General features: G+C 37.4%; 1 protein-coding gene across 2 annotated transcripts in view; it reads left to right on the forward strand.

Annotated features, from left to right (window-relative positions):
• PLOD2 (procollagen-lysine,2-oxoglutarate 5-dioxygenase 2) overlaps positions 1 to 26,015 on the forward strand; it is a 120,174-nt gene that overhangs the window by 42,829 nt on the left and 51,330 nt on the right. For both annotated transcript variants that reach the window (XM_069563068.1, XM_069563078.1), the window contains exons 2-3: positions 11,618 to 11,709; positions 16,288 to 16,424. In XM_069563068.1, the coding sequence (XP_069419169.1) occupies positions 11,618 to 11,709; positions 16,288 to 16,424 (229 nt within the window). The remainder of the gene's footprint in view (positions 1 to 11,617; positions 11,710 to 16,287; positions 16,425 to 26,015) is intronic.

The raw sequence follows: 26,015 nt of genomic DNA on the forward strand, positions 1-26,015 counted from the left end.
CTATCCAAGGACGATAGTATTAGCAGGTGAGGACTTTGGGAAAGACTTAGGTCATGAGGGTAGAGCCGTCATGAATGGGATTAGTTTTCTTATAAAAGAGACTCCTTAGGGACTTCCCTGGTGGTCCAGTGGCTGAGATGCCATGTTCCCAATGCAGAAGGCTCAGGTTCAATCTTTGGTCAGGGAACTAGATCCTGCATGCTACAACTAAGAGTTTGCATGCCATAACTAAGACCTGGGTGAAGCCAAATAAATAAACATTTAAAAGTAGAGAGAGAGAGACCCCAGAGGGTCCCTAGGCCCCTCCTCGTGTGAGGACATTAGAAAAGGCACTGGCTATGAACTGAGAAGAGCGGTACTTCTGAGGAGTGGAAGTTGTCTCAGTGCACTTTGACCTTCTGGTGCCCAGGACCTCTGGAAGTCTTAATCTGATCCTGTTTCACTCGATATATGGTGTTGATCTTCTGGTTCCAGAAGAGTTTATCCTAACTTAATGTTCCCCTGGACCATTTGTCATCCAGGCTGTTACACATAACTAGCCCTACTCAACCTCTGTAGTCCCACTACCCATACTGCTAGGGTGACCAACTCATCCTGGACTTTTCAAGTGTTAAAACTGAAGGCCCTGGGTTCTGGGAACCTTTTTAGTCCTGAACAGACTGGGATGGTTGGTTACCCTACATGCTACCCTTCCCCCACTACGCCCCAGCTCATCTCATTTGCTTTATGTCTGTGTGTTGTTCAGAGTAGGGCTTCGTATGTGACTCAGTGGTAAAGAATCTGCCTGCCAATGCATGAGATGCAGGTTCAATCCCTGGGTCGGGGAGATCCCCTAAGTAGGAAATGGCAACCTGCTCCAGTATTCTTGCCTGGAATATTCCATGGAAGGAGGAGCCTGGCAGTCTGCAGTCCATGGTGTTGAAAAGAGTTGGGCATGACGTAGTGACTGAGAACATTGTCCAGAGTGGGCTGTAGAACCACATCCATCTAAATACTAATGTGTGAAGATGTTCCTTTTGTAGCATTAATGCTTGGAAGTTATTTTTTTCTTTAAGCCTTTCCTCTCTCCCCTTTTTCCTACAGAAATACTAAGGAATCCTCTGATGTCTCTTTGACATATCCTTTTAGGTTTTTTTCCTCATTGAAATTGTGGCATGAATTGCTCTGGAGGAATTTTGGTCTCTTGAATTTCTTTCAACAGTTCCACAAAATAAAATGTGTTTTCTTGCCACCTAGACTCCATGACTTCAGTTTGTCACAGGGTTTAAGTGACTCAGTGCTTAAAAAAAAGCAACAAAATTGTATAATGAAACCTAGAAAAGCCACTTTTTTTTTTTTTTAGTAATTAAGAATCATCAATTCCAGTCCTAGGCTGATTACCACCAGTTGCAGGTTCTTAGACAAGTCTGATTTTCTCTTCAGGTCTTCCTTCCCTATTAAAAAAAAAAATGTGGATTTTGCTAGACTAAACTCTGGGATCACAGTTTATGTTAAAATGAAATGATTCTCATGTGTATACCTATGTTGATGTTTGACAGAAAACAGCAAAATTCTGTAGAGCAATTATCCTTCAATTAAAAAAAAATGAAATGATTCTCAACCAATAGAGAAGCAGGGTGTGATTGTCTTATCTATTAAATATTTCCTTTATGGAGCCTATTTGGAGTCTTTTCTATATCTCTCTAGCCTGGCCTCTGAACCCAGAATCTAATAGTCAGGTATCAGATATATAATCAGTTAGGCCCATAGTGCCTCTTTCAGATGAAGACTTGCTGCCTGTAGCTAGAAGCATAATGGGTAAGCTCTCCCCAAGACAATTCCCAGGCTCCCCAATTCAGTAGGAGGATTCAAATGATTCAGCATATCGTCATATTGATAGTTATGACTGTTTACATTGAAAGAATACCAAGCAAAGTGAGCAAAGGGAAAAGGCACATAGGCAAAGTCCAGGGAAACCAGACACAGGTTCCAAGAGTCTTTTCTCAGGGGAGTCAACAGCAACTAGTTGTGACCACACATGTAAAAATTATTTATCGGAACTGCTTGTTAGAGACTTACTTAGAGACTTGTTAGAGACGTAGGTTTTTATTCAGGGCTGGTCACAGAGGCAACTTCTGTACCAGATATCCCAACTCCTAGAAGGAAAGCTGGTGTTCAGCACAGATACCTTGTTTGTACAATTCAGATACAATGAGCTGTTCTTATTTGGGAATGATGGAAATCGTCTCCAAAGTCAGCTTTCCAGATGCCAGTTGGGGATCAACACTGTAAAGTAAGATCGAAGTCTTAGGCTTGCTGTGTTATCTCTTCTGTACATGTAATAAAACATTTTGCTTCCAGTCTCTTGACCTCTCACCACCAAGTGAGGCACAGGAAACACTGGAAAGAAATGGATGGTGAGAAATAACTGAAATTCCACATTCTCCTATGCTGGTAACTTGGGTGACTTTGGCTAAGTTAAACTAATTAACCTTAGTTTTTTCATCTGTGAATTGGATATAATAATGCAAACTACACAGGGATTTTGCCAGGAACAAATTATTTTGTACATCCAAACAATCTGCCTGCAGTGTAGTAGACCCAGGTTCAATCCCTGGGTTGGGAAGATCCCCCTGGAGAAGGAAATGGCAAACCACTCCAGTATTCTTGCCTGGAGAGTGCCATGGACAGAAGAACCTGGCAGGCTACACTCCATAGGGTTGAAAACAGTCAGACATGACTGAAGGGACTTAACATGCACGAATGCACAGATAAAACATAACATCCATTGTTCCTGAATCTGCTCATTCAACAAAATATTTATTAAGAATCGACTGCATGCTAAACACTATGATAGGCCCTGGAGATATCGGGCTGAGCAAAAAACATCCTGCCTTTTTGGAATTTACAGTCTAGTTGGGGAAAGAGACTCTAATCTCAAATAATAACTGTACAAATTAATATAAAATTATAGTTTGTCATAAAGTGCTCCAAAAGAGAGGTAGAGAATGCAGTGGGACTGTATAATGGGCATTGACCTGCTTGAGTAGGTCAGAGAACATTCCCCTGAGAAAATGGCATATATATAAGAATCCCAATGAGTTGAGTAGGCAGTGGCTACTTCAAGAGATCAGAGGAGACATTAGGTAAAGACTTTGCATCCACGGTTATCTTCAGGGTGGGAGGGAGCAGGGCATTGTTGGAAACAGAAAAAAGGCCTGCAGTTGGAGGAGAGAGAGCAAAATGGAGAATAAGATCAGAGAAGATAGAGGTAGTCAAGAACTTTGAGGTAATGGAGCTTGGTCACCATTCTAAGAGTAATGGAAAGTAATTTAAGGATGTTTAGCAATGGGGTGACATGGTTAGATATTTAAGGGTTTTGAAAAGATAAGTCTGCCTTGTACAGATATGATTGGAGTGGGTGTAGTGGGGGTTAGGAGGGTGTTGTGGAAATGGACTAGTCATAACTTGAGTAAACTTGCTTGGAGATGGAGAGAAATGACTTGAGAAGGTGTATGTACAGTTTCTATATTACTTTAATAAACAGCTTCCACTTGAACTATTTTTACATAGATTTTTTTTCCCCATTACAGTTGCTATCCACCCCCAGCCTTTATCAATAAGGGTTACATTCCAAGAACCCTAGTGGATGCCTGAAACTGTGGATAGTCCCAAACCCTATATATACTGTTTTTTCCCATACATATTACATATCTATGATGAAGTTTAATTTATAGGTTAGGCACAGTAAGAGATTAAAAACAATAATTAATAATAGAATAGTTATAACAATATAATACAGGTTATGTGAATGTGATCTTTCAGAATATCTTATTTATAAACTTAATACTTTTTCTATATTAATAAGGATTTACCGTGCACTGTGGCTGTGTCTTTTACAGTTTGAAGTGAGAAAGTTAATCTAGCATGCATTTCTTTTTCTTTCTTCACAATTTCGCAGATAGAGGATTTGTTCTTAGTGTAGATTTTAGAAACCTCAGCTTTGTTTTTTCCTTATGAAGTCAGAACTTTCACCTTTTCATTTAAAGGAAGCACTTTATGGCTCTCTTTGGTGTATTTGAATTGCCAGCATTACTAGTCTTGCACTTTGAGGCCATAAGGATGACTTATGGCCAAGTCACCCTTATAGCCCCAAAGTAGAAGTCAAATAAGGGTGACTTGAAGACAAGCACTGTGATGCTGTGACAGTGGATCTGATAGCTGAGACAATTACTAACTGACTAACTGATGAGATACACTGGACAGGGGGATGATTCAGGTCACGGGTTCGGGGAGAGCAGGATGGCAAGAGATTTTACCACGGTACTGTGAAGTGAAATATTTTCTGCCATGTTGATGAGCAAGAAATGTCACAGCTATCAGCGATTCCAGCTCTCCAAATGTGAATGAGAGCTCCCAAAAGGGAATACAATGCCTGTGATCCTGCAGATGCTATCACCCCCCATGGTGATTGATGAGAAGCTGGAGGGAGGTGATGCAAGAAGCTGCCATCCATCATATCTGCCACCCCTTAAGGTGAACAAGGAATCAAGGACATAAACAATCAGGAAACAAGATTTGACCCTAGATCACAGAGGTGCATAGGGAGGAAATGAATTCAGTGAGCTCAGAGGATTGCCTCTTTCCATACACAGAGAAATGCTAGATACCTTAGCTTGATATCTGGTTTCCCTTATTTAACAATAATCTCTGATGGTCTTTGCTGAAAACTTGTATATAGCTTGCTTCCCCACCCTGCCTCCTTGGAGCATACTCTCAGGGCTACAGTCTCCCAGGCCTGGCATCCTTAACATTCCAACCAAATTCTCTGCTTTCAGGTTGTAACTGATTTTTTAGTCAATTCTACTCAGTATGTGTACAGTTTAACAACTTATGAATTATTTATTTTGAGAATTTTCCATTTAATATTTTCAAACTGTGATTGACCCATGGGTGACAGAAACCATGGATAAAGGGACAGTGCTATACCAGTATGATGAAATCTTGAAAGTTGAAAGACATTTGTAGGGGTGTGGATGGACCTAGAGGCTGTCATACATAGTGAAATAAGTCAAAAGAGGAAAACAAATATTATATATGTGGAATCTAGAAAAATGGTATAGATGAAATTATTTGCTAAATAGAAGTAGAGACACAGATATGGAAAGCAAACCTATGGACAAGAAGAGGGAAAGAGAGTGGTGGGATGAATTGAGAGGTTGGGATTGACATATATACACGATTATGTATAAAAATAGGTAACTGATGATAATCTAGTGGAGGTGAAGGAATTCTAGCTGAGCTGTTTCAAATCCTAAAAGATGATGCTGTGAAAGTACTACACTCAATATGCCAACAAATTTGAAAAACTCAGCAGTGGCCACAGGACTGGAAAAGGTCAGTTCATTCCAGTCCCAGTAAAGGGCAATGCCAAAGAATGTTCAAACTGCTGCACAATTGCACTCGTTTCATGTGCTAGCAAGGTAATGCTCAAAATCCTTCAAGCTAGGCTTCAACAGTACATGAACTGAGAACTTCCAGATGTATAATCTGGATTTACAAAAGGCAGAGGAACCAGAGTCTAAATTGCCAGCATCTGTTGAATCATAGAAAAAGCAAAAGAATTCCAGAAAACATCTTCTTCTGCTTCACTGACTATGCTAAAGCCTTTGAATATGTGGATCACAACAAACTGTGGAAAATTCTTACAGAGATGAGAATACCAGACCACCTTACCTGAGGTCAAGAAAAATAGTTAGAACCAGACATGGAACAATGGACTGGTTCAAAATTGGAAAAGAAGTATGTCAAGGCTGTATATTGTCAAGCTGTTTGTTTAACTTATATGCAGAGTACATCATGCATGATGGTAGGCTGGATAAAGCACAACCTGGAATCAAGATTGCAGGGAGAAATATCAATAACCTCAGACATACAGATGATATCACCCTTATGACAGCAGCGAAGAGGAACTAAAGACTTCTTGATGAAGGTGCAAAAGTAGAGTGAAAAAGCTGACTTAAAACTCAACATTCCAAAAGCTAAGATCATGGTATCCGGTCCATTCACTTCATGGCAAATATATGGGGAAACAATGGAAGTAGTGACAGACTATTCTTGGGCTCCAAAATTACTGCAGATGGTAACTGCAGCCTTGAAAATAAAGGACAGTCACTGCTTGGAAGAAAAGTTATGACCAACCTAGACAGCATATTAAAAAGCAGAAACATTACTTTGCTGACCTATGTCCGTAAAGTCAAAGCAATGGTTTTTCCACTAGTCATATATGGATGTGAGAGTTGGACCATAAAGAAGGCTGGGTGCTGAAGAATTGAAGCTTTTGAACTGTGGTATTGGAGAAGACTTTTGAGAATTCCTTGGACAGCAAGGAGCTGAAACCAGTTAATCCTAAAGGAAATGAACCCTGAATATTCATTTGAAGGACTGCTGCTGAAGCTGAAGCTCCAATGCTTTAGCCACCTGTTACGAAGAGCCGACTCATTAGAAAAGACCCTAGTGCAGGAAAAGATTGAAGGCAGGAGAGAAGGGGACAACTGAGGACGAGATGGTTGAATGGCATCACTGACTGAATGATGACGGACAAGAGTTTGAGCAAGCTCCAGGAGATGATGAAGAAAAGGGAAGCCTGGCATGCTACAGTCCATGGGGCTCAAAGAATCTGACAGGCCTGAGCCACTGAACAGCAACAACAACAAATGAGAATCTACTCTACAGTTCAGGGAGCTCTATTCAGTGCTCTGTGGTGACTTAAAAAAGAGAGGATATATCTATGCATATATCTGATTCACTTTGTTGTACTTTAGAAAGTAACACAGCATTGTAAGCAACTGTACTTCAATAAAATTTAATTAATAAAAAAGATATTCAGTTCTTGAATAAATAACTGGTAGAGATGGAGATTAAGTTATATAACTTGCTGAGATTTGCATTTCAACAACAACCTCCCTTACACATTTATCTTTTGAGGAGAAAAAGTAAGATACTGTCTAACACATATGTAGTATCATCCACTTTATATATATTAACTCATTAACCATCACAGCAAGCCTATCAGGTGCTATTATTATGTATATATTATAAGTGAGAAACATGAGGCACAGAGTTTAAGTAACTGACCAATTTCAAACAAGTAATAAGTGGTAGGTCTGAGACTGGAACCCATATAGTTTGTTGTCACATCCATATGGCCAACCACAGTGGCAAACTATAACGTTTAGGCCAAATCTGGCTCATAACAGTTTTTATGCAGCCAGCCAGGAAACCTAGAAAAAAAATTTTTTTTTAATTTTAAAAATGTTTTAAAGAAGAAAGAAAAAAAGATAATCGTGACAGATTGAATATAGACTACAAAGCCTAAAATATTTACTATTTGAACTTTTACAGTGAAAGTTTGCTAGCTCTTATGGTAACCATTCCTAGAAAATGTGTTCCTTGAATAGAAAGTTGACCACCACTGAGTTTTATAGATGAAAGATACTTCTTTCATAAAATGAGTTATAGCAGAGTTAGGGCAATGTACTCAGGGGTAGAATTTTTTTTTTTTTTTAATTTAAAGTTAAGACTGAGTATAGAGAAAGTTTCTTGGGAAGATGGGAAATTTATCCCTCTGAGTAAGATAAAAGGTAGCTGGGCTGGTGCTGAGTTACTGAATGTGTTGCCTGTCATTAAGACAATGAATTTCAGCTGGATTTATGGGCTGATCGAAGAATCATTTGGAGACAGGACATATCAGCCAAAAACTTCTTATTTTAAAGCTATGATTTGTTTTTGGAAAGAAAATTTAGATCAGCACTAAAAATTGATAAATTCTGTTATTAAATCAACATCTAGAGAAAAAAACATGACTCTAACAATGCATTTTTCTTCCAAAGTTGTAAATTCATTGAGAGAGAACATAGTGTGGCTTTTGTTTGTTTGTTTGTTTTTGCTTTTCTAAATAAATTGTCTTGATTTTTGGAGAGATTGTGTTATTCATCTGAATTTTTCTAGAGAGCTAAATATTAAGCCACTAAAATATTTATTAAACCTACTATAGTGCTAGGTATTTTGGTGGACTTTATATATATGATTATAGAAAGATTTTTTTTTTTTTTTGGCTCTGATGTGATTTTCATTTGATAAATGGTTCTTATTGACCACACTCTATTGATGCATTACATGTTTCTTGCTCATGGTAACTGCATTAATCCACTTTCTGATAGAGTCAGACCATGGCTCTAGAGGTTATATTTGGCCGGAGTTGAGCTTATCTTTTCTTTATCACATTCTTAGACTGGTTTTGTTAGTGGTTGATGGGTGCCCATTTTTCAGGCCCATTTTCTCAATATCTCACTTGATCCTTTTGGTTGTTGTGGGTGGGTTGGGTAAGGTACTAATTATAGTTGTTTAAATTATAATATTCTTTGTTTAGAAAATTTCTTCTCTCTATTCCATTTTTCCTTTTCAGACTGTTAAAATAAGTTTTATATTGAATATTTTTCAGATTGTAATATTATCGATTATGCTTTTTAATTGTAGGAATTTCCAAACATATGTAAATGGAATTCAGTTTTAACCATCATCATATGTGGGCAATCTTGTTTAATTTTTATCTTCCTCCTCCATTGCCTCCTATCTACCCCTAAAAATTTTAAAACAGGTCACAAACACTATATTTTTTCATTGGGTAAATACTTGAGTATTTGTCTCTAAATTATAAGGACTCTTTAAAAAAATCAGCACCATTATCAGCATGTTAAAAATGAGCAGTAGTTTCTTAACATTAACACATATAAGTTAACGTTCAAATTTCCTAATTTTCTCACAGATACCTTATTGGCAGTCGACTTTTCACGTCAGGACCCTAATAAAGGCAGTGATGCATGTTTGGCTGCATTGTCTCTTAATTCTGGTGGGATACAGTATGCTAGTTTCCCTCTCCTCTTTTTCTCTTTTGACATTGATTCTGGAGATCAGTTGATCTTCTATCCTAATACTTCTGGTAAACTTATGGTATGAATTATACTGGAATCTGAATTATGTGTTAAATGTAGGTTAAAGTTTTTAACAAGAATATGTCATAAGACGGTGGTCAAGTTGAACTGTTGAACTACTGGCTGGCAAGAACTTGCGAGTGGTACATGTCAGCCCTTTCTTCTTTTACTTCCCCTAGTTGAGTAAGATTTATTTTCCTCATAGTTATGATACTAATAGCAGGTAAGAAGAAACAAACATTTGTATGTAATGTTATTGAGGAGACCTTTCTTTGATGAAATCACTTATTACTTGGTTTTACTTTTTTGTAATTAGCAGTAATACTGGAACAACAGGAGTCCTTATTTGGCATAGGATTGCCAGACACAGTCAGGCTACATATTTTTAGTTTTGCCTTCTGAGTCATTAGATTAGGTAATATTTCTGTCTGTCTGAGGGTCTGGCCAACATTACTTTCCTATTAAGGATGGTGAAATCCTTGCTGTTAATTTTGTGCTGAAAATTATAAGTATAAAAATCCATCTAGGCAAAATCTGTAAACTAATAGCTAATACTCTGATTTATGTAGAAAAAGCTAATAAAGAAAGCTGTCTTTAAACATAGTCATTTTATAACAGTGAAAGGACTTAAAAAAGTATTTCCTTTACTCTTATGAAATAGAATATAGTATTCTTTTATTCAGAATTTATTGTGAATGATAATATGTCAAGTTTTCTTAATTGATTAAGCCCTGTTTGAAACTTTACAAATGAAATTTTGTTTTTTAAAAAAGAATAATTTATTGGAAAAGTACTTTTAATTTATTGGAAAAGTGCTGACAGCTTTATTGAAAATAACTTTTATTTTTGCTTGAATATCTGTTTCTCATAATGGTAGAAGTTATGTGAGAAATATGAATTTCTAGAAAAATATATAAGAATGTTAATATTTATCTTCATGGTAATGTTTTCCTTTTTGTTGATTGACTTGCTTGAATTGATTTCTTTGTTACACTTATTTATATTTTGTTTATTTTCAAAATTTGATGATTACCTTGGATCTTATGAAATAGTTTTTAATTGATTGTTATAATACATTAATGCTATGTATTTCATTTTCAATGGTTGTTTATTGTTTGCTGCTACTGCTACTACTGCTAAGTTGCTTCAGTTGTATCCAACTCTGTGCGACCCCATAGACGGCAACCCACCAGGCTCCCCCATCCCTGGGATTCTCCAGGCAAGAACACTGGAGTGGGTTGCCATTTCCTTCTCCAATGCATGAAAGTGAAAAGTGAAAGTGAAGTCGCTTTATTGTTTAGGAGATACTTAACACTGTAAATTTTTTCTTATTGATAACAGTAATTGAGAGTCAAATGACGTAACTCAGTGAGTGCTTGCTGCTGCTGCTGCTGCTGCTGCTGCTGCTGCTGCTGCTGCTGCTGCTGCTGCTGCTGCTAAGTTGCTTCAGTCGTGTCCGACTCTGTGCAACCCCATAGACAGCAGCCCACCAGGCTCCCCCGTCCCTGGGATTCTCCAGGCAAGAACACTGGAGTGGGTTGCCATTTCCTTCTCCAATGCATGAAAGTGAAAAGTGAAAGTGAAGTCGCTCAGTAGTTTCAGACTCTTAGTGACCCCATGGTCTGCAGCCTACCAGGCTTCTCTGTCCATGGGATTTTCCAGGCAAGAGTACTGGAGTGGGGTGCCATTGCCCTCTCCGAACTCAGTGCTTAGAACATCAAAAAGACATTTTGCTTTCTTAGTCCACTGGTCCTCGGATACCCTAAGGTTAAGAAAGAAAATGCTCTAGTTCCTTTGGCATTTTCTGATGCGTTTGTTTCTTTTTAGCATTTGTCCAACATGTCTTTTCCTGATAAGTACTTTCCCTTAATAGCTTCTGTAGGTAATTTGAGATGACTCCTTAAATTTGTTTTCTATTAAGAAGAGGTGTTGTATTAGATTGAAAATAATAATCCATTATAAAATGATGACTCAAAGCTGTGTATTTACTAGGGCAGTGTTGATTTCAGTTCCTTTTATTCTTTAATGAAACGCCAAAACACTGAAGGTGATATAAATGTGGGTTTTATAGACTTCACATTTACAAACATTCTTTGATAAGAAAAATATTAAGATTCTGTTTCTAAGTATTTTTTCCCAATTTTTCATAATTTATTTGAAAAAGTTAAGATTAATCTCATGGTTGGATCTTTTTGTTTTGTATGTGTGCTTTGAGGAATGTAATTTCCTTCTGAACCTAACTGATGTTTGTATTCATCAGCAGTGATTTATAGGTGACAATGAAGCTGGTTGATTAGATAATATGTAGGAGAGTTGGTCTTTATAGATAAAACCTTCTGCAATTTTATGGAAGTGTTTCTCTTAGTGCTGAAATCCTCTGTTGAGGGCATGCTTTATCTTAAATATTAATATACTTTCTTACCATTAAAATAATTTATTATTTGACAGTCTGTCATTTGGTAGTAATATAACCAATTTTAATTACCTAGTTTTTCAACAGCTCTTTGTTTAGCCTCATGTAGACTGACAAACCAAAACATTCCCATGGGTTTATTGAGGTTTCTAGTCACTATAGTGATCTCTGTAAAGTGTGAGTAGTTAGCCTCTTGGTAAATTGTCTTATGTTATTCCCTCTGTTTTTGCAGATAAATTGTTAGTCATAACTGTAGCAACAAAAGAAAGTGATGGATTCCATCGATTTATGCAATCAGCCAAATACTTCAATTATACTGTGAAGGTATGGTATATTTTTTAATTCATGGAGATTTTAGACTGTGTACCTGAAGTACATTTTTCATAGTGAGAACAATAGCAATAGCAACACGATCTATAATCCACAGGAGGGAGATGAAATTTGATTACATAATTGCCGTTAGTTTACACTTACTTGATTGTTTTAAAGATAGATTTCAGCCTTGTTAATACTGCCACTCAGACGATAATTTCCTAATATTTGCTAATGCTTTGTATAAACATGTTGTATAAAACAACAGAAGGATATTTAGAAGGATACACACATACACACACACACACACACATATTTGTTTTGAGGAGTCTTGTATGGATATAACATAATTAAGATTTGATAGTAATTTTTTTAACTTTGAAGTTTTTTCTTTTTGTAGTGGGTTTATCTACCTTGGTATGTTTCTTCATTTAGGAAAATTGGAAACATTACTGTGAAGCAGATACTTTTTCTATTCCATTATTGGAAGGTGCTTGTTTTTTGTTTGTTTTAGAGGAATTTAGTAACATTAAAAGGGCTTTATAACCTATCTCTAGGAGAATATCTTATTGATAAATGGTCAGAAGAAATGGGAAATTTGGTAGGACTAGTAAACTGAGCTATGAAAGACCTGCTTTGTTTTTTTTAAGTTATTTATTTTTAATAGAAATGAGGCTCTGTCAGCTAAATCTTTTCCACATATAGAGGAGAAGAGAGAGATATCCCAAGGTAGGAAAACAAACAAATGAATTTAATACATTTACACAACAAAACAATAAAACTTAAAAAAAGCAAGGAGAGAGAGACTGCTTTTTGCTTAGGGAAAAAGTGAGCTGTTCTAGTATATAATGCACAAAAAAGATAATATTTGCTACATAACTGCTAGAAGAATAGGTACATATGTTAATGTAGAACAACTGTTAAAAGAAGCTAACTTTGCTAAAGAAGGAGATCTAGGTGTTTAATATAGGATAAAGGAGAAATACATTAGAGAAGCTTGTTAGGATATAGAGGAAATACTGTAGTATTTCCTACATGGAAATGGAGAAAAATTATGGTAAAATAATTCTGAAATCCAATGAAGGACATCGTAAGGGTTCAGAATGGGGAGAGTGTGGAATATTTCTTATGTGTGAGACACTGTTAGGACCTTTATACATGGCATGCTGTTGATTCATTATATAAACCATGTAAGGTAGATACTACTTTGCTTATGAATGAGGAAGCTTGCCCCAGGGCATATGACTTTAAGGGGTCAAATCTTGGACCCCAGCACCCTTTGTCTGACTCTGGAGGTTTTGATCCTCCTGCTGTCTTTCCATTATATGATTCTGAAGTATGGACCCTAGACCACCAACATCAGCATCAGCTGGGAAATAGGAATGAGGTTTCTTAGGCGTTTCCCCACCTTCTGAATCATAGACTGGGAGCTGGACCCAGCAATCTGTTTTAAGAAATCCTCTGAGTGATTCTGATGCATACTAAAGTCTGTCACACTGATGGAGTGGAAAGAAAATAAGACTAGAGCTTAATCAACACAGCACTACACAGAGTAGATGCTCAGATATTTAGGCCCAGTAGTACTGTAGTATTGGAGAAGTCCAAAGGGGTTGTGGAACACAAGTATAACAAATGTTAGGGCCAGAGGAAGCCACTTTTTAGGTCAAGGTGATGGCATTCCAGTTGAGCTATTTCAAATCCTGAAAGATGATGCTGTCAAAGTGCTGCACTCAATATGCCAGCGAATTTGGAAAACTCAGCAGTGGCCACGGGGCTAGAAAAGGTCAGTTTTCATTCCAATTCCAAAGAAAGGCAATGCCAAAGAATGCTCAAACTACTGCACAATTGCACTCATCTCACATGCTACTAAAGTAATGTTCAAAATTCTCCAAGCCAGGCTTCAGCAATATGTGAAGCGTGAACTTCCAGATGTTCATGCTGGTTTTAGAAAAGGCAGAGGAACCAGAGATCAAATTGCCAACATCCGCTGGATTATGGAAAAAGCAAGAGAGTTCCAGAAAATCATCTATTTCTGCTTTATTGACTGTGCCAAATCCTTTGACTGTGTGGATCACAATAAACTGTGGAAAATTGCGAAAGAGATGTGAATACCAGACCACCTGACCTGCCTCTTGAGAAATCTGTATGCAGGTTAGGAAGCAGCAGTTAAAACTGGACATGGAACAACAGACTGGTTCCAAATAGGAAAAGGAGTACGTCAAGGCTGTATATTGTCACCCTGCTTATTTAACTTATATGCAGAGTACATCATGAGAAACGCTGGACTGGAAGAAACAGAAGCTGGAATCAAGATTGCCAGGAGAAATATCAATAACCTCCAATATGAAGATGACACCACCTTTATGGCAGAAAGTGAAGAGGAACTAAAAAGCGTCTTGATGAAAGTGAAAGAGGAGAGTGAAAAAGTTGGCTTAAAGCTCAACATTCAGAAAATGAAGATCATGGCACCTGGTCCCATTACTTCATGGGAAATAGATGGGGAAACAATGGAAACAGTGTCAGACTTTACTTTTGGGGGCTCCAAAATCACTGCAGATGGTGATTGCAGCCATGAAATTAAAAGACGCTTACTCCTTGGAAGGAAAGTTACGACCAACCTAGATAGCATATTCAAAAGCAGAGACATTACTTTGCTGACTAAGGTCCGTCTAGTCAAGGCTATGGTTTTTCCAGTAGTCATGTATGGATGTGAGAGTTGGACTGTGAAGAAGGCTGAGTACCGAAGAATTGATGCTTTTGAACTGTGGTGTTGGAGAAGACTCTTGAGAGTCCCTTGGACTGCAAGGAGATCCAACCAGTCCATTCTGAAGGAGATCAGCCCTGGGATTTCTTTGGAAGGAATAATGCTAAAGCTGCAACTCCAATACTTTGGCCACCTCATGTGAAGTGTTGACTCATTGGAGAAGACTCTGATGCTGGGAGGTATTGGGGGCAGAAGGAGAAGGGGACGACAGGATGAGATGGCTGGATGGCATCACTGACTCGATGTACATGAGTGTGAGTGAACTCCGGGAGTTGGTTTTGAACAGGGAAGCCTGGCGTGCTGCGATTCATGGGGTTGCAAAGAGTTGGACACGACTGAGCAACTGAACTGAACTGAACTGAATGTTCTAATAGACTAGCCCCAATATGAATCTAAATTTCCACACCAGTGTTTCTTTCTCCCTTCAATATAAGTGAGTGGTGAGGAAGTGCTAACTAGGGATCTGAGGCTGGGAGTCCCAGAAGCTCTACCAGCCAGGCTTGTATTTGGCTCGATGGTAAGTAAATTTAGAATTAATAATATTTATTTTCTAAACTAATTTTATGCTTTTCTTTTGTATTCTTAATTTCATTCCCTCTGAATTCACAAATCTTTTAGTACAGCAGCCCCCAACCCCCAGGTCACAGACCAGTACCAGTCTATGGCCTGTTAGGAGCCTGGCTGCATAGCAGGAGGTGAGCGTGGGTTAGCCAGTGAAGCTTCATCTATATTTTCAGCCACTCATCGCTCACGTTACTACCTGAGCACCACCTCCTGTCAGCAGCAGCAGCAGCATTAGATTCTTGTAGGAGAGCATGAACTGTGAACTGTGAACATGTGAGATATCTCGGTTGCATGCTTTTATGAGTATCTAAAACCTGATGATGTGAGGTGGAGCTATAACAGTGATGCTAGTGAGGGGAGTGGCTGTAAATACAGATTATATATTGTATTATATATCACAATATAAAAACCATCCCCAACCATGGTCCATGGGAAAATCATTTTTGATGAAACTGGTCTTAGGTGCCAAAATGTTTGGGGACCACTGTGTTAGCAGATCCTTATTTCAGGAGCTTCAGACTTGGTTTTGATGAAACTAAGGTCCAAGTTGTATCTGTGGCAGGGGGGCTCATAGACTTGTTTCCTGCTTCTTCACAGCCTGGTGCATCAGCAGGCACACAATCAAGAGGCAACTGCTGAGGCTGGGCAAACAGAACCCAGGATGACTGCAGGCTTAGCTCTGAGTAATTGTGCTTAGGTGATTTCTTGCACTGATAAATAATTAAACTTTTGAGGGAAACGTAAGTTTAAGATTCTTAAGGTAAGGAAGATGGCATTTGACCTGATGCCCTCTGTGTTTCCTGGGATGACTGATTTGGTTTCAGCAGGGAAACAGATCAAGGGCCCCATCCAGGATTCACTGAGCTTCCAGGGCTCCCCCTTGTTCATCAGACAGATATCCTGACAGATTTAAAAGTGATCTGGAAAGTTTCTTCATTTTCTTTCCTTTTCATTTCAGTCAGAATAAAGAGAAATAAGATGTGAGAAATACTTTCTGTGGCTTCCCTCACCAATTCCCAACTTCCCTTGGATTAGTGTCTACTTTTCATGTTAAAATTGAGAATGGCATTGTATGGGGTGGATAACATTAAAGAATTATGACTTGATCTAGGCATCAAGTTTTTTTTCTGTCTAGCATCATGAGTGTAACATTTAAAGAGTGGTGCTATGTTATATTGTACAAGCTGTTGGTAACTTCCAGTGTTTATAACACTTCATAACCTGAGTTTTGCCCAGGGATAAAATGTTGTTTTGATTTATAGGTCCTTGGTCAAGGAGAAGAATGGAGAGGTGGTGATGGAATTAATACAATCGGAGGGGGCCAAAAAGTGAGATTGATGAAAGAAGTCATGGAACATTATGCCAATCAAGAGGATCTGGTTGTCTTGTTTACTGAATGGTAAGAGAAACAACCTGTGGCTTTTTTTTTTTTTTTGTCAGTTGGTGCCATCCTTTTGGAAGACACTTTTTTTTTTTAAATTTAAAATTAAAAAAATATTTTTTTGGCTGTGCTAGGTCTTAGTTGCAGCACGCAGATTCTTCATTGCAATGCATGGGCTTCTCTTTATTTGCAGTGCATGGGCTTACTTGCCCCGGGGCATGTGGGATTTTAGTCCTCTGATGAAGGATCTAATCCATGTCCCCTGTATTGGACGGTGGATTTTTAACCATTGGACTGCCAGTGAAGTCCCGAACATGTGGCTTTCTAAGTCTGTATTAAATTATTTTAAAAGAGTTGAAATTCACGCTTGCAGAATATATATTGAATTATTTTATTCACAATGAATCATTGTTTTAAAAAGTAGATATTATTCATAATTATAAAACCATGGTCTAACATTTAATTAATATGATCAAATTTGTTGAGTTATCATAAATACCAATGTGAAGACAGGGCATAGGCTAAAATTTTTGTGAAATTCATGTCTTAACCCTGATTTGAGACAGAATAAAGATCATATTGAACCTTTATACTGGGAAAGTAACTCAGTGGATTCTGGTTGTCCAGGAGGAAATATATCATGTAAGGTATAAGTGAAAAATAAAAAAAAAAAAACATGTTTAATAAGAAAGAAAAATCTTTCTAATATGTAAATATCTTTCCTTGTACTAAATGTGGAGTGTCTGCTGTGTTTCCTCATCTTCTTCTCAGGTTTTCAATAATGTCAGGTTGTCATGAAGCAGTATTGGTAGACACCTTTTTATCTACCATTTTCCCTACATTCTTTTTTATTTTTTGGTCATTGGTTATCATTTTAAATCTCCTTGCATTTTCCTCTTTAAGTTAGGGAAGTTTTTATATCTCTACCTCAGTTTGAAAGTCCAAAACCACAAATTATTACAGATGAAAGTAAGAATGGTGCTTTTTGTATAAATTTTAAATAAAGGCAGAAATTTTGAATTGAAAATAGACATACTGGAGTTCTGGTGCCATCAACACTTACAAATTTTGAAAGGTTCATATATTTGTGTCTTTAGAATTTCCATATTGTCTCCCAGGAAAAAATAATGTTCTGCTTATAGTTACTTATTCTTGCAACATTAGATTGATGGTTAGCTTGTGTATCAAGAAGTTTTCTACAAAAGCTATTATATATATTATCTATCTATCTATCTAACTCTTAGGAAAATGGAGCAGGATGTTCATACTAACTGATTGTATTAAACATTGAGTATGTTTGGTTTGAAATTACCAGCCATTTTGGTCAGCTTAATTTGCCACATGTATGTTTTGATTTTGACTTGGAGGCAATTCTGCTTGTAAAAGTTACCACATATGAGCCAGTAGTGGTTTTGGGTTCCCAAACCTCTTTCTGCATTTTAGGAAGAACTCCTTTTCCTCACCCTTTGTCCCTTTATCAGACTATCCCTCCCATTTAAAGGAGACCCTCATTTAAGATTTAAACTTGGAAGAAACTGGTTTAGTTAGGGGCCAATTGGATAAGAAAAGGGACACTATGAGATATCTGAAGACTGCTTGGGGTTGCGTTTATTTATTTAGTTGATACTTTAAGACCCAGTATGACCAAAAGATAACAATAGACTTTTAATGGAAGGTCCAGTGTGTGCCAGACACTGTGTTTGGGATATATCAGTGAACTGAGAATAAAATTTCTTGACAACTGCCTTTGTGAAAAGAGCCAGCTAACTGAAATCATGCATGCCCATCTCCCCAAACTCTAGTCTAAGAAGCAGCAGTAACATTTTCTCCTTCATGACTCACCATATCTGTCTTCCTGGAGAAACCTAGGGATGATGAAACAGTAACAAAGATAAGAACGATGGACAATTGGTACCACTTTAGAGCTCTTTTCTTTTATTTTTTCCTTAAAGACAATACCCTTTAAAAAATATTGTGGACAAGTGATCAGTACAGTTGAAATTGTGGGTAATCCAAGATCAGGGAGAAATGAATTTGACTCTAAATTATTTGAAATAGGAAAACTATTTTGCAATAGAATTGTTAATCTACTAAGTAAACTTACCTCCAATTAAGGCTATAGTTCATAATATATTCATTTTAGTAAATCAAACCAATTACTACTTGTTATGTGAGTTTTTAAGGACAATTCAACTGTACTAATTAGTTTTATGGAAGTATAGGTTACTACTATATAAAAAAATACCAAGGCTTATGTAGTTAATAGTTTAAATAGTCTTTAAGAAAATAGCTTTGTTGAAATATGATTTATATACCTTGACATATGCTCATTTTAAGTGAAAATTTCAATAATTTTTATTAAATTTACAGAGTTGTGGAATTATTGTCACTGCTTGATTCTGGAACATTTCCCATATCTCAAAATGGTCCCTAGTGTTCATTGTGACAGGCTTTTGTGAATTAATTTGAAAGCAATCTTATAACATCACTTCCATGGGAATATGTATTCTAAACTGACTTTTGGATGAACATTTAAAATTAGAGACAGTGTTCATAAATATACTGTTAAGATTTACCATATTTAATTTAGATGTAAATAAATATTTAACAAGGGTTGGGGTATTCTTAAAACCAAATGAACACTGAAGCTCTTCATATGAGAAACTACCACAAACGTTTTTTTTAAAGTTACTTCACCCTGCAGTGTGTGTGTGTGTGTTTTATTGCAATTAAGATGCTTTGTGAAATTGACAATCTCCCCTTAATTTGAACAACTATCAGTATATATAATGGATTTGATGACTTTAACAGACTGGACAAAGTATGATGAGCTCTTTTGAAGTAGGCTCATAGAGATTTTGGGGACAAATATTATAACATGCGACTACCATTCTAGTTTTTTAAAAATTCAGTCTACCTTACTCCTACCATTATTTAGCGAGAGCTTAAAAATTGCAAAGTCAATTCCTTTATCTTACCTCAAAGTCATAAAGTTAACTATCTTTAAGCAAAAACTTCAATGAACCAAGGAGTTGCTATATACCAAAATCATGGGGTAGATATTTTTAGAGAGGAAATAATCATTTTGGTGAGTCCAGTAACCACCACCAAATATGCCTTTCAAATATTTCATATATTGGGATTCTTTCTGTAAAAAGCAACATCTGATTAATGACATTTACATTCAGTGCCACCACACAATATAAATTTCACCCCACATCACAATCTGATCAGGAAATGGTTTGTTGATGTTGTGTGGAATAAGAGGAAGCAACACTTCAAAACATTGATTTTTTTTTTTTTTTTTGATTTTTAGCCAGCTTATGAGGCACCCACTGAATTGCTTATTGAGCTTTCACCATTCCAGTTTGCTTCAAATGCTGAACGACTATAGAATGGTCTATGTTGAGTTCTTCAGCAACTTCCTGTGTGGTTTAAGAGGATCAGCTTCAGTGATTCTCTCAATTGGTCGTTGTCATCTTCCAATGGCCTGACACTGAGCTCCTTGTCTTCAAAGCTCTCATCTCCTTTGCAAAACTTCTTGAGCCACCACTGCACTGTACATTCATTAGTGGTTCCTGGGCCAAATGCATTGTTTATGTTGTGAGTTGTCTCCATGCTTTATGACCCATTTTAAACTCAAATAACAAAATTACTTGAATTTGCTTTTCATCTCACATCATTTCCCTAGTCTGAAGTAAATATAAAATAAACAGCAAGTAATAAGTCTTTTGCAAAAAACTAAAGCTAGAAATGTGCATTCAAATGATGTATAACATAACCACATTTATTTAGAAAGACCAACCTAGATAGCATATTCAAAAGCAGAGACATTACTTTGCCAACAAATGTCCGTCTAGTCAAGGCTATGGTTTTTCCAGTGGTCATGTATGGATGTGAGAGTTGGACTGTGAAGAAGGCTGAGCACCAAAGAATTGATGCTTTTGAACTGTGGTGTTGGAGAAGACTCTTGAGAATCCCTTGGACTGCAAGGAAATCAGTCCATTCTAAAGGAGATCAGTCCATTCTAAAGGAGATCAGTCCTGGGTGTTCTTTGGAAGGACTAATGCTAAAGCTGAAACTCCAATACTTTGGCCACCTCATGCGAAGAGTTGACTCATTGGAGAAGACTCTGATGCTGGGAGCGATTGGGGGCAGGAGGAGAAGGGGACAACAGAGGATGAGATGGCTGGATGGCATCACCGACTTGATGGACATGAGTTTGAGTGAACTCTGGGAGTTGGTGATGGACAGGGAGGCCTGGTGTGCTGCAATTCATGGGATCTCAAAAGTTGGACACGACTGAGTGACTGAACTGAACTGAACTTGCAGCTGACTAATACACATAGTTTATACAGAAGACAGAGTAAAATTTTTCTGAAAGCAAAGCTTTTTAAGATTGATGGCTGTAATTTTAACTAATTATGGCAGATTTATTTAATAGACTTCTTCTTGGCAATGAGGGCAGTTTAGGTTTGCAGACACAAAGAACCTAGTCATTAGCAATGGACAATATTTCATTAAATTAGTGAAGGAAAGCCAAACACAGAGGAGACGGGGACGACCGAGGATGAGATGGCTAGATGGCATCACGAACTCGATGGACGTGAGTCTGAGTGAACTCCGGGAGATGGTGATGGACAGGGAGGCCTGGCGTGCTGCGATTCATGGGGTTGCAAAGAGTCAGACACGACTGAGCGACTGAACTGAACTGAACTGAGCTGAACTGACATGGTTTTTAATTTTTTCCCTTGTTTTTGAAGGAAAGGTTAAAATCTTTAGCTGTCACTTAAACATATTGCATTGCCTTCAGCCTCATCCATGATGTGAAATATGATTAGGAATTACATGGGAAATGAATGACTTAAAAAAAATTGTTCAGATATTCTTATTAGTGTTTACTGAGTGTATTAGTGGGTATGTTGGAATAAGGAAGAACCAGACTGTATTTAAAAGAAGGATTGGTTGTTTATGTATAGCTAGATAAATGGTACTAATTTGTCTACTTTTGGTGTGTAGACATAAATCAGATTTTCCCCAAACCGGATTATCTACAAACCAGATTACCTACTCCTTGAATCTTTTTATTTTGAGTAAATATGTATTATTAAGCATCTGTTATTATATAAAATATGGTGCTAGCTGCCATGGCTGGATTGGTGGTGGCACAGGGGTTAACTGGGACAGAAATCTTGCCCTCTGGATAGGCTTTTCTATCCATAGCTCTGTATCTGTTTTCTGGAATAGCTACATAGTAATACTAATATTATATAATAATAATATAATATTACATAATAATATGTATATATTATTGTGTATAGTGTATTGTATATACTATGTAGTGTTATTATATAATAATACTACATAATAATAATAATATTATAGCTACATAATAATAAATGCTGGGGATTGAAAAAAAGCTGCTTGCTTTCTTCACTGATTCAATGAATACTTGGTTGTGTGTGCACGTGTGTGTCTGCTGTCACTTCAGTCATGTCTGATTCTGTGTGACCCTATGGACCGTAGCCTGCCAGGCTGCTCTGTTCATGGGATTCGCCAGGCAAGAATGCTGGAGTAGGTTGCCATGTCTTCCTCCAGAGGATCTTCCTGACCCAGGGATCAAGCCCGAGTCTCAGGTCTCCTGCGTCAGTAGGCAGGTTCTTTACCATACTTACTGTGCACTAAATATGTATCAGATTTGAAAGTTCTAATGTTGCAGAGATAAATTTAACTATCATTTAAAAATTAGAGGGAGATTTTCATTTAATCATTTATTTTACAAGTAAAGAGACTGATGCAGAGGCACCAAGTGATGATAACTCGTGGTCCCACAGTTAGCTAGCAGCTTGAGCAGCTTGAGGTCTTGCCACAATGTCTCCTTGGCTGCCCTGCACCTCAGGACTTGGCTACTCTCAGGAAGCTGTCTGGACAAAATGACTCTCCACCTGGGCAGTGTCCTAATTTGACTCCTACCTCATCCCAGCCTCAGTAGGAGTATTATATTCAGAAAATGAAATTATATTACCATTACAAAAATCCTCCCAGTAATTGTTTCTAAAATAGTCCCTACTTTGTCCAAGTTTATTCCTTCCCCTTCCTTCAAAATTCCTATGAAAAATTTAATCATTTCTCTTGTGATTATTTTGTAATTTATTCCACAAGTTCAACTGAGTAGACATTTTCAACTGCTTTATGAAAATGAGGTGGGAGTGGTTCTATGGTATTGTTTTTAGCATCAATCATCTGTGAAAAATATAGATATGTGTTTAAGATGAAGACATGATTAAAGAGAGAATTATCAGGTGTATTGCTTCTTGCATGCTTCATTAGACTTTAGTGAAAGTGAAAGTGAAGTCACTCAGTCGTGTCCGACTCTGCAACCCGTGGACTGTAGCCTCCGTCCATGGGATTCTCCAGGCAAGAATATTGGAGTGCGTTGCCATTTCCTTAACTTTTGGCTTAAATTTATATCAGTGATGATGAATAAAGTGTGGGTTGGGGAGGAACAAATAAACAAGATTAGGGAACACTTCTGTTGTTTTCCTCTGTGCCTCAGGGGAATAATACACAGATGAATAAAGTGGTGTATTTGGCATGTGAAGGAAGACAGTGCAGTTTAGTATAAATAGTCACTGCCAGCATGAAGGTCAGTTCAATTCAGTCGCTCAGTCGTCTCCAACTCTTTGCGACCCCCGCGGACTGCAGCACGCCACTCTTCCCTGTCCATGACAAGTAGAAAATGAAACATTCTGTGGAAAAAGAGAGGAAAAGAGTTGTGGGGATTAAGAGGATGGAAATGATCTTTTCCATTTGTGCTGCTCACGTAGAGGTTTGTAGGGGAAGTGAGATTTGGATGAGGGTGAGTTGTTTGGATCTGACTGGAAAAAGATGTGCTAAGCTGATGAAACATCAGATTAAAGACATGAAAGAGATCGAATAATTCAGTGTGACTTCAGAACATATTATTTAATAGAAAATTAATGTGAATCTGATTCATTTAGATTTTATTTTACAGGCCACAGTTTGGTAAGCTGTAGTCTGGCCCAGGCTCTTTTCTGTACATACTTTTGTTGTAGCACAAGTGTGCTCAATTATTTACAAATTGCCTATGGCTGCCTTGTACCACAAAGGCAGAGTTGAGTCATCCAGCAGAGACCGTATTGCCCTCAAAGCCTAAGGAATTTTCTCTAAAAGGCTAGATAGTAAATATTTGCTGAGTCCCACTTTAGACCATAGTTCTGATCCAGTCAAGGGACTGATCCAGTCAAGGGACTGGCACAGAAAGGTTTTCAGGAGAGTTTGTCAGATGGTCCTTATTGGAGGGGATGGGTGATGAGGAGGCTTATAAGATTTTTGAATTAATCTAGTCCAGTGTGTTTTAGTGGGAGTGGAGAGGCTTTAAATTTTAAATAGATTAAGTAGATGGAATCAATGGGTTCTGGAGAAAGATTTGATGAGAGAAGCCATGGAAAGGGAAGAGGCAGGGCTGAATGAAGTATTTTCAGCTTGAGTGACTGTATGGTTGATGGTGCCACAGAAACAGGGAACGCAGAAGGACAAATGCTTGTAAAAGTTTCAATGACCTGTCTGAGATAGAACACTGACGTGTCTGGTAGAGGACTCAGCATGACCACATAAGGTGAAAACCTTATGGTTTTTGCAGGACCCAGGAATATTTACCACAGTGAACTGTGGAAAGTTTTATCTTATTCTTCACATTTAAATGTATCAAATTCCTATGAGCATTATTTTTATGACTGTTGTGGGCATTTTTTTAAAAAGTTTGACCTTTTGGGTTAATGTGACTAAAGTCATTTTAAGTAGAAAAACTTTCTTGCCCTTTAAAATGTTTTAAATTGGTTCAAAAAAACTTTTCTAAAGTACTTCAACACAGAAATAGCCATGCTACTAGAATGGAATGAGAAAGTTCCAGCAACCTTAAATTTTTATTCAAAGTCAAATCCTTGCTTGAATTATGTGAAGAGAACTTTTGACTTTTACATTTTGATCTACAGTAATTGCTTTTTGTTATAAAGGTAATGCCTACTTATAAAATTTTTAAATCATCAGAGTACAAGTAGCCCACAACTCCTCAGTTTCAAGCTGTTGACTTTTGTTAATAATTTGAGATATACTGTGGAGATATTAAGTCCTTCACTGGTGTTACAAAGACACAATAATCATTTGCCAACTGTACCTTTATAACTTCGAATACATGATATTTGCTGTTGTTTAGTTTCTAACTTGTGTCTAACTCTTTTGCAACTCCATGGCCTGTAGCCCGCCAGGCTCCTCCATCCATGGAATTTCCCAGGCAAGAATATTGAAGTGGGTTGCCATGGCCTCCTCCAGGGGATCTTGCCAACCCAGGGATAAAATCTGTGTTTCCTGCATTGGCAGGCAGATTCTGTACCTTTGAGCCACCAGGAAAGTTCGAATGCATGATGCTACGTGCGAAATATCTGAATCGGTTTGGTCCAAGTCTTCAATCATATGATTCTCTGACATAATGAGCTCTTTTTATCCATCTCTCCAGACAATTTATTGGGTCCTGTGCCTCAGAGGGTTTGGTTTATTTGCCTTACCTCTCAGGGCTTAGTTACCCTGGTAACTTTTTATTTCCTAATCTTCAGTATTTAAAAAAGAAAATTATATCAGCAACTAGTAGTCGTGAAGAAAATACTCCTGAGAGGAAAAATAGGGTTATCTCACAAGGTAGAAATCTGAAGTGGTCATACTTATGAAATCAGCTGTACTCCTGCCTGGAGAATCCCATGGGTGGAGGAGCCTGGTGGGCTGCAGTCCATGGGGTCGCTGAGGGTCGGACATGACTGAGTGAATTCACTTTCACTTTTCACTTTCATGCATTGGAGAAGGAAATGGCAACCCACTCCAGTGTTCTTGCCTGGAGAATCCCAGGGACAGGGTGCCTGGTGGGCTGCCGTCTATGGGGTTGCACAGTCAGACATGACTAAAGCGACTTAGCGGCAGCAGTACTTATTTATAAGAAAAAGAGAAACGAGATATTTATATAAATACTTTGTGAAGTCAGATTAATTCAGTTTTTTAAATAAACATGGAGGGGAGTTGGCTTGAGGTTTTAGTCAGAACAAATTTATTCTGATTTAAAATTTATCTTAAAATGTGTATTTGGCTAAAAATAAAATTATTTAAAACTATAGACATGCGTAAATTTAAAAGTAAGTTTTTGTCCTACCTCTCATTTTTTCAGGTCCCTTTCTTATAGTAACAAAAATGTTAATTTTTAAAACTTTTTTGAAAGATTATTATGGGGTTAATTTTTAATTTTTGTAGCAATATCTTGATGAGAAATAAGCACTACTTTCCCCATCATTTTATGCTTAAAGGAACAGAAGCATAAAGAGTTTGTTACTAACTTTCCTATGGTTACTCAGATGGCAAGTGATAGAGCTGGAATTGGAATTAGAAACCCGTCTGTTAGACTTCAGATTGTGCAAACTGAATCACTTTATATTATTTACAGTATTAAAATTTTTCTACCCACTGATCTTAAAAGGAAGAAAAACTTAAATGCCAAATATGCATATATACAGTTTCGATATATACAGTTTATGTGTTCCCTCTACT

The sequence above is a fragment of the Ovis canadensis genome, chromosome 1 (genome assembly GCF_042477335.2).
Source record: "Ovis canadensis isolate MfBH-ARS-UI-01 breed Bighorn chromosome 1, ARS-UI_OviCan_v2, whole genome shotgun sequence".
Taxonomy (NCBI): Eukaryota; Metazoa; Chordata; class Mammalia; order Artiodactyla; family Bovidae; genus Ovis; species Ovis canadensis.